We start from the raw sequence: 9,248 nt of genomic DNA, 5'->3' as shown, positions 1-9,248 counted from the left end.
CGCGCCCCTCGGGGCCACCCGCGCCTCGCCCGCTTCCTGTCTGTCTTTCCACCGCTCCCCCCTACTCCTGCGGCCCCGGAACAGCTGCCAGGCTGGCGGACCGCGGGTCTCTCCCCCACCCCCTTCCATGGCAAGCCGCTGGCAGGGCAACCCGAGCCCAGGGCCGTCCCTTCCACTAGTCGTCCGCAGAGGCGAGGCAACCCAGCCGGGACTCAGCAGCCCACCTTGCGGGTCGCTCGTTCGGCCAGCACGCGCTCTTCAAGAAAGAATGCAAATCCCCCCTCCTAATCACAATAACTTCCCCGTTCCCCCCTGTACAGCCGCTCCCCAAAAGGACCCTGTGCTGCCGACTTGCCCAAGGGGGGATAGGAGGACAACCTCCCCATAAGATTAGTCGACTTCTCGTCCAAACTAGCTTCAGCAGGATGGTTCGTCTGTTGTTTCCCCCAGCAGGCCACTGAAATAGCCCCGCCTGGTTGACCGAAAAAGCCCCCCCCCCCAGGGAAATCAGCTTGCTTACAGTTGCGCATTTGTTTAAAAAAAGATAAAGTTTATTTCTTTTTTTCCTTTCATTTTTTGCCATTTTCAGTCATCAAAAAATCTATACTTTTTTGTCATCTAAGCATTTGTTCTTACTGAATCAAAAAAAATGAAAGAGGAGAGAGGAGAGGAGGGGAAAATCTTTTTGTGGGTTTTCTTTCTTTTCTTTCTTTTTTAAACTAATGCATAAAAGTGACTTTTGTTTTGGGGACAACATATAATAAATATGATATATCACTTCGCACTCCAGCCTTTTCAAAATGTACATTATTTATATCTATATCTATATATATATTTATATTATATATATATATATATAGAACACGGAGCATGCCACGTCTCAGTAAGAAAAAAAGGTCATGAGAAATCAGTGCAAACTTCTCCGTTTCCCTCGCAGCCCGGCCCAGCCCCCCTCCTGGGCTTCTGAGATCAGGGTTGGGGGAGGGGTTGTCGTCGTCGTTGTCTCTCTCTCTCTCTCTCTCTCTCTCTCTCCTTTGTGTCACTCAAGAGTCTTTGCCGTGTCTGACGGGGTCTCTCCTCCCTCCCCCCTCTCTCCCACCCCCTCGCCGGAATTCACTTACTGCTTCCAGAGTCTCTGCGCTCTAAGCGGACCGGCTGCCCGAGGAAGGTCCAGCTCGGACCGCCCTCCCCCCATACACCCACACACGCGGCTCCTTTTGTTGCTCGGAGGAGGGGCTGGGCAGCCAGGGCCTGGGGGGGGGGGAGGCGAGGAGTTCTTTCACCGCGGATGAGGGGTTCCCGGGATGGGGTTGGACAGGGGGTTGAGGGCCGGCTGCCCGCCGGGCCCCAGGCCGTGGATCAGGACGCGGGGCACCAGAGGCCGCTGCAGCTGGGGGTGAGGAGCCGGCGGAGTCCGGTACATGCTACTGTACATGGCGGCGGCGGCAGCGGCGGCCGTGGTGCTGTCCATGCTGCCCAGCAAGCTGGGGTGGTAGAAATAGGGCGACGGGAACATCCTCTGCAGAGCCGAATAATTCCCCGCTTCGGCCAGCAGCTCCAGCCCCACGGCCGTTTGCCGCTTCCACTTGGTCCTGCAAGAAAGGGAGGAGAGGACAGCCGCTAGCCAAGGCCCGGAGAAAGCCGGAGCGCGGAGGGGGGGGGTTGCAGAAGGGAATGGGACCCCCCTCCAAAGCCCCTTTTGTCGAAGGAGCAGACTCGGAAGGGCCACGTGGGCTCGACCTAGCCCCGCACTCATTTCGTTTGGGTACACAACAACCCAACTGCCTCTGAGAGCCCCAGGACCTATCCAAGCAGGATCCTGACGGGAAGGACCGGGATGCACAGGCGTGAATAGCACGCAGTCTCTTGGAAACACCGGCCCTTGATTTAACAGAGATGTGTTTCCAAGGACAGAGGGCAGGGGAGAACGGGGGCAGCGGCGGGGGGAGGGCTCACCTAGTAAAAATCCCAGTTGAACTGAACATCCACTGAAATATCTGCCCTAGTCTCACCAGCCGTCGCCTTCTCTCCTCTCCCTCCCCTCCCCCCAACCACTTCTTCTCCTATGCCGTTCAGGCAGCCAGTGGGGCCGGTAAACTTGGAAATAGTAATCCCAAACTGTAACAATAAGAAATCAACTATCCCACCAATCCAGTTAAAGGGAACAGGTCGAGAAGCGCCTTCGCCCTTTGAAAGCTCCATCACTCGTCCCCTTCCTAGCGAATCTCCCCCACACACACACACACACATATACACACAAAACCCAAAAAGGCCTCTTATCTACACCTCAGCTAAGTGGCGCTGGCGGGGAGAGATCAGCTTGGAGTTCCGTCTGTCCTCCCACCACAAATCAAGCTGAAATGGAAGGGATTCTAGACGGGCATTCCGGAAGCAGAAGAATTCAGAACGCTGGGACACTGAGTGGTCTGGTTCTAAAATCTAGGCCCAAAAAGCTTTTTTTTAAAGGGGGAGTCAAGGTATTGAAGCAATTTCAGCAGACCTAGCTTTCCCTCTCCTCCCTCCCCCCCCCCCCCGTTTTTACCTGAGCAGTTATAAATAATCGACCTGGGCTGTTCTGTGTCTAACAAGCCAATGATTCCAGGGCGCTAGGGCCGCTGGAGCGCCAGGGGTACCTGGAGCCCACTCCCCGACTCTGGTCCTGTCCCTCTTCAGAGACGACGCCCCCCCCCCCCCCCGCACTGCGAGCAGGTGGATCCGCGCACACCCTGGCAACATCCCCGGACCCACAGCTCCGCAACTGCAGCCCAATTAATAAACATGGCGCTCCTGTTTAGATTGGCGACAAATGACACTAATGTTTTCCGACAGAATTAGGGTGGTTGCAACCGTATGTAATGAGACAGAAAATTATGGCAAAGATGACAACTGGACGCGGTTTCCCAGCCCCCGTCGTCTCGTCGTCTGCGCGAAACTAGCAATCGCCGCCTTGCTTCTTCCCCCACTCCGGAGACGCCTTTGTTGCTGTTGACTTTTTGTTGCTTACAAAATACACAAGCCCTGACGCCACAACGCGCCTCCCCTCCCCCTCCCCGGGCTTCGGCAAGGCGCTCGGTGAGATGCTAAGCCCAAGGCTGGCGGGAGAGGCCGAGGGGAGGCAGGGCGGCCGGCAACGCTGGAGCCCGGCCGGTGGCCTGAGTGGGTTCGCCCCCTAGGGCCTTCTCCGTCGGCCATCGCCTTCGCCAGCCATCCGCCGGCCCGACCGGTGACGGGGGGGGGGGGTTCTCTCTTGACTGGCCAGACGGAAGCGAGGCCTGGGGTTGGCGAGGGAAGCAATGGGCGCCTGAGCTGCGAGGCCGAGTCGCACGAACCCCCCCCCCCCTCCTGCGGCGTTTGCCTCCTGCAGTCTCGGGCTCCAGCTCACCGGGACCCCAGGCCAGGCGCAAGACCTGAGACGCAGCGTGCCTTCCCCCCAGCTCGCTCCGGGCTGCGAGTTCGAGTCTTGGCTGGGCTTCCATTTCACACACACACACACACACCACGCACACACAATCTGTTTGCATACAAAGGCGCTGGAAAAGGCAATAGCGGGACACGTGGAGAACAGCCAAAGACATCCCCCACCTGACCCCGGGCTGGCCTCCCCTACCTCCGGTTTTGGTACCAGGTCTTGACCTGGGTGTCCGTCAGGTTGAGGGCGGCCGCCAAGTCCATGCGGTCTTGCACGCTCAGGTACTTCTGCCGCTCGAAGCTCCGCTCCAGCTGGTTGAGCTGATGGTCCGAAAAGGCCGTCCGCGCTTTGCGGGGCTTCTTGGCGCGCACCGGGGGGCTATCCCGGCTACTGGTTATTTCACGATCGCCTTCTTCTTTTGTCCCTACGAGGAAGTCATAAGCTCAGATTTAGAGGGGAGGAATGGAGGGGTACCAGGAAGGCAGGAGGCAGGAGGCTGGGGCGGCCCACGTAAGACAGAAGCAGCGAGCAAAGTGGGGGTTTGAAACCCGGCTGCAGCCGAACAGGACGCCTTGAAATCGGCCCTCTTGCCCCTCGCCCCCTAATAAAGCTGGTCACAACTGCTCAAGTTATCTGAAAGAAAGAAAAAACCCTTCCCCCCCCCCTTCCCTAACAGGCTGTATAATGGAGATGCAGACTTGATGCTCTGTGGCCATTTCCGTCATCCAAATATCCCTCTTTCTGGCGAAGGCCATTCTTGTCCCCCCCCCCTTTCCCATGTGCATCAGGAAAATGGTCCCTAGAATTCAAGTGTGGCATAAAGATTTTCCGGGGGGGGGGGGCTCACGGAGCTAAAGATCGGGCAAGCGGGCAAGCGGGCAGGTGACTGCGGGGAGGTGTCGAGATTGTCTTCATCCACTTTGGGGTTTGGCTTTCTTTGTTTATTTTCCGTTTTGTGCGGCAATGTCAGGAGATCGATATGCCAATCCATCTGTGTTTGTCCTCTCCACACTCACACACACACACACACACACACACACACACACACACACACACACTTAGGCTGTCTCTCTCTTGCTCTCACTCTCTTTCTCTGCGCTCCTTGATCTTCCCGGCAGGAAGAACAATAATCTCTCTAATTGACCCACTGGGGAGGTTGGTGCACCAACTAACCAACCAAAAAAAAAAATTGCTAGACGAGGCTGTACATCTGTTTTGGGACCCTCTTATGCTAATGCCAAAATAGCAAAAGGGAGAACCGACTGGAGTGCCCTTCTCTGAGACCCTGCAAAATATCTGAAGGCTGCAAAATTAGCAAAATGTGTCGGCTCTTACCTCCGCTTTTCAAAGGCGCCTTTCTCGATTAGAAGGATTCCCTTGGGGTTTTGGGTTTATTTAAACCATCAACAGAATTTTACTTGCCCACACCCTTGAAAAGAGTACTTTTATTGCAATACCCACAAGCCACATTTAAAAATTCTCTGACACTCAAGGGCTTCGGTTTTAACGAAAGAAAGCTGACCTAAACAACTGGATTCCCAAAACCCCACAAACCTTCGCTTTCTTTTAACTCTCCCCTTAAGCCGGTCTTATTAATTAAGGGCCGCTAAGCCCCTGCCAGCGGCGTTTAGAAAACACGCCGAGATATGGCATTTGGAAACAGGCATTTGCATCCCCAGATATTAAATACACGCGGCCAGCCTTTTGTTGCTGCTGAAGGACACCCCCTCGTCCGGATTGTCCTACCCCATGAGCAACTAACTTTCTTTTCGCTTTTGAAGGAAGAAGAAGAAGAAACAGAAGCACAGACTTGCTCTGGGAAAATGCACTCAATATTTTTTTGGGGGGGTTGTTGTTGTTTAGAGGTCTGGGGTTTGGGTTGCTTTTTTGTTTTGTTTTGTTTTTTAAGGCAACCTTTGGGGCCTTTCCCACCTGCCCCCCCCCCTTTCTAGCTGGGCTTGTCTTGCTTGAGCTGTGCTCGCCGGAACCGTCTCCTATCGCGGCCTCGGCGAGGAAGCCCCCAGCTGGACCGTCATGGCGAAGGCTGGGAGGGGAGGCTGGCAACCCGGGCAATGCCCCCCCAAGCCGCCGGGGCTGGCTGGCTCCTTCTCTCCCTCCCTCCCTCTCTCCCTCTCACTCACCGTGGCATTTGAGCTCGCCGGGGGCGTCGTCGCGCTTCTCGAGCTTGGCTTTGGCGTCGTCCTGCTCGAGCTTGGGCCGGAAGCCGTCGCTGGCTGCGTTGCTCTCCGCCTTGGGGGTGTGATGCGGGGAAGACACGCTGGTGCTGTACGGGGCACACGCCGCCAGCGGCTTGCTGTCTCCCAAAATGTCCTTGATGAGGAAAGAAGAGGTGGCAGTCCTGGGGGCAGAGCCGCCCGGGCCCAGCGGAGGCGGCGGCGGCGGCGGCTGCTGCTGGGGCGACGGCTGCAAACTTGGCGGCGGCGGATGCTGGCCGTGGTGGAGGTGGTGATGCTGCGGCGGGAGCGCGTCAGGCGCCAGATGCGGCGGCGGCGGCGGCGGCTGCTCGGGCGGCTCCGCGGTGACCGAGATGGGCGAGGAGGGCGCTGTCCCCACCGTGTCAATTTCCGAGCAGGGCGACGGAGTGGCCTGGTGCCGAAAATCCGCCGCCGCTGCCCGGGCCTCGCCATGGGCCGCCCTAAAGTCTCCGTTCATCATGCCCGGGCTCCCGGACCTGGGGTTAGACAAAATCGTGTCGATGCCAAAACTGGAGCCACTAGATCCTTCCATGGTGGCGGCTCAAAGCGGCGCCGTCATCCCCCGCGGGCTCCGGACACGGTATTGGCGCGGTTGGGGGGGGGGGGGTAGGGAAGAGGGATGGGGGAAGGGGGTGGGGAGTCAGAAGTTGAAGCGAAGGAGCGCTTTGCAAACAAACACACCGGCTCAAGGTCGGGTCTGCCCGGAATCCGCCGGTGGTCGGAGTCTTAAAGGAAACGGGCTCCAACGGGGAGAAGGGGGGCAGGAGCGGGAGCCCGGGAATGGCGGCGGGAGGCAGGCAGGCAGGCAGGTGAAAGGGAAAGCAGGGATTAAACGGAAACGTCCAAGGGGACGCCGGGGAAGAAGGAGCAGGGGGGATGCGGGCGCAAGAGGCGCGACGGGCCCGCTCTGCCGCGGCTGGGATCGCTCCCTCCCTCGGCGCCCGAGCTTTTCCTCCGCCAGGCGCCCGAGCGGAACGGAGCGGAGCGTATTGTTCAGGGGCCGCTCAGGGAGCGCGGCGGCCGGTGGCCGGGCGGACTACGCCGCATCGCCTGGCAGCCGGCGCCGAGGAAGCTGCGTGGCTGGAGCGGCGGCTGCGCTGGCCGCAGGAAGGCTGGCGTGGCAGGCCGGCGCAGCGCCCGAAGATCCCCGTCGCCGGCTGCCTCTGCCACTCTCGCCCGCTCGCCTGCGCCCGGGAGCAGTTATTGAACTTTCTTGGAAAGTTGAGGCGTGGTGCGGAGGAGGCGGGGGCGGGGGAGGAGGAGGAGGAGGAGGAGGAGGCGCCCGGCCCGCCCGGCCACTGCCTGCCTGCCTCTGCCTGCCTGCCTGCCTGCCTCCTCCGCGCGCCAGCCGGCTCCTCGCGGGCGCCCAGGCTCCGCCCGTGACGTCACGGCCATGGCCAGCCGCCCGCGCCCCGCTTATTATAAGCCCCCGCTCGCGCAGGGCCTGCTCGTGGCCCCCTTTTCTCCGGCGGGGTCCGGCAGGGAGGGAGAGCCCCCCATTGGCCGGCGCCACCCTCGGGCCCGACGCGCCGCCCTTGGCAGCCAATCGGCGTGGAGGCAGGCCGGAGACGGTGCCGGGCGGGAGGCCCCCCCTGTCACTTGCAGGACCGGCGACTGTGCTTTTGCAGAGCCTGCGCCGCTCCCCCGCCCCATCCCCCCCACAAGTGTGAGCCTCAGCCTGGCCAGGCGGCCCCCAAGAGTCCGTCGTGGGAAGCCTTCTTTCTCCAAAGGGCAGGCAGGCAGGCAGGCAGGCAGGCTGTCCTTTCAAGGGGCGAGCGAGGCCAGTTGCAGCTTCTTCTGCTTCGCGCTCCCAGCCAGGCCTCCCGTGCCCCCGCGGTTTCAGTCCAGAGAATACACTGCAAGAGCGAAACGAGTGCCCAGACACGGTGTCCACTCGCGCATCAGGCTCCGGCCCCATCTCCCCTTATGTGGCCTCTGGCCACGGTGGCCCGTCTGTGCCCCACACTTTTGGAGAGGGGGGAAAGGGTGGGTGCGAGTGCCTTTTGCCTCGCAGTACAGCGGATGGGGTCTGCCCAGCTCCCCCAAGGGCGCAAAATCCCCGGCGGAAGCCTGAGTGAATCTGGAAGGGGACCTGACTCAGGGATGGGAAACGCTCCTGCAACCTGCAACCTGCACAGCGGGTGGTCTGTCTGGCCTCCTTCGACCTGTGGGGTCCACCCACTGCCACCCCCTCGCTCCCTTTGCTCCCCTGGTTCCGCCGATTCGAAGCGGAGCACTTACTGCGGAGCCGCCTGGGACTGCGTGGGCGGGGGGGGGGGGGGTTGGGGTAGGCAAGGAGCTGCTTGGAGGGTAGCAACTTGTGTTAATTTCTCTCCAACACGACTCCAACCTGTCTCTTGTTGAATGTCAGAGTAATGGGAAGTGCCAGTGACAAGAGGACGCATTATTCCTGATTAAGTGCCGTGTCAACCTAATTAGCTGAGTAATTATAAGGTGCTAATGAATGATTCAAAGTTCAGCGAGTTGCAGTTTTATTCCGAATTCCCGTTGTAAGGACCCACCATGACTCTAATGTAAACCTGTAGTTGGGGGCAAGGAGAGAAATCGCTCTCTCTCTTTCTCTCTCTGAGTCATAAATCAGAAAACCCAAAGCACCGGGGGTTTCTTCGACCGTCTCAATCTTTTTTAGAAGGAAACAAAAGGAGATTGCATAAATAGGATAGACGTTTCTTTAATTTTTAAAAAAGCATCCACTAAATGTTCCTTCCCATTCTAAAGAGAGGGGGATTGAGCCCGGGGGTCTTTCGGGCTGCATCTCTGCAAGGCGGTTTGCGGTAAGGAGACCAGAAGGAGAGAAGAGGAGCTCGGTCCCCGCCTGCTTTCCAGAGATTGCTGGGGAGGAGGCTGGCTGGTGGGCTGCGTTTCCAAAGGGAGGCGAGCCAGTGGCCACTGCCAGCAGAGTTCTCTTCCGTCCAGAGAAGCCTCCAGATGCGACGTGACCTGGCGGAGCGAAAGCAGATACCTGAGTGGGGTCTCCTCGCCTCTCTTCCGCCGAGAACTGGCAGAGGTCCTGGCGCCAAGAGAAGATGGCTCGGGGTGCCTTTGAACGGCTAGCGGAAAGCCCCGTTTGTCTACCTTGGGTGTCCCTACGGCTTTGAGCCCCCCTCCCCCCACTGTGCTCCCCCAAGGACTATCTCCTCTCACAGGTCAAGCTGGGGATCGCTTGTAGTGAGGCAGCAGGCAGCCCGGAAGGCTGGCCCGGCGGTTCCCGCTGGTCATATTGTTTTTACCGGAGAAAACCCTGCGTCAGGCTAAGGTGATCGGTGTGCCAAATGTTCTGGGAGAGAGAGGGTCGGTTTTCGGTCTGTAATAATGGGGAGCATGGGGGGGAGGCTTTTCAGCGGCTGACTCACCCAAAGCGCACCAACTTCTCCGCCGACAAGCCAGACACAACCGGTGACCTGCCCACAGCTCACCATGGTGCCAAGGGACTCCCTCCCTGCCCAGTAGAAGTGTGTTCGGGATCGGCAATGGCCCAGGCGACAAAGGACGTAGGGACGGCGCGGGGAACGGGGCAACGTGGAGTCTCCGGGGGTTTAACAGCCTCGACAAGAAAAGTCCCCCCCAAAAGAGGGACACGATCGATTTCTCCCAGAGCCCCT

At 59.1% G+C, this 9,248-nt stretch overlaps 1 protein-coding gene across 1 annotated transcript; it reads right to left on the bottom strand.

The window, feature by feature from the left end:
* Positions 1 to 333: 333 nt before the first annotated feature.
* Positions 334 to 6,938, bottom strand: BARHL2 (BarH like homeobox 2). Its single transcript, XM_077333061.1, has 3 exons — positions 5,551 to 6,938; positions 3,608 to 3,833; positions 334 to 1,592 (listed from the first exon to the last, which is right to left on the bottom strand). The coding sequence occupies exons 1-3, from the start codon at positions 6,155 to 6,157 to the stop codon at positions 1,280 to 1,282; spliced, it is 1,146 nt and encodes a 381-aa protein (XP_077189176.1). The 5' UTR covers positions 6,158 to 6,938; the 3' UTR covers positions 334 to 1,279.
* Between the last annotated feature and the right edge of the window lie 2,310 nt (positions 6,939 to 9,248).

This window comes from Paroedura picta, chromosome 4 (assembly GCF_049243985.1).
Source record: "Paroedura picta isolate Pp20150507F chromosome 4, Ppicta_v3.0, whole genome shotgun sequence".
Lineage (NCBI taxonomy): Eukaryota > Metazoa > Chordata > Lepidosauria > Squamata > Gekkonidae > Paroedura > Paroedura picta.
Note: the sequence above shows the minus strand (reverse complement) of the source record. Positions and strands in the feature narration are given on the sequence as shown.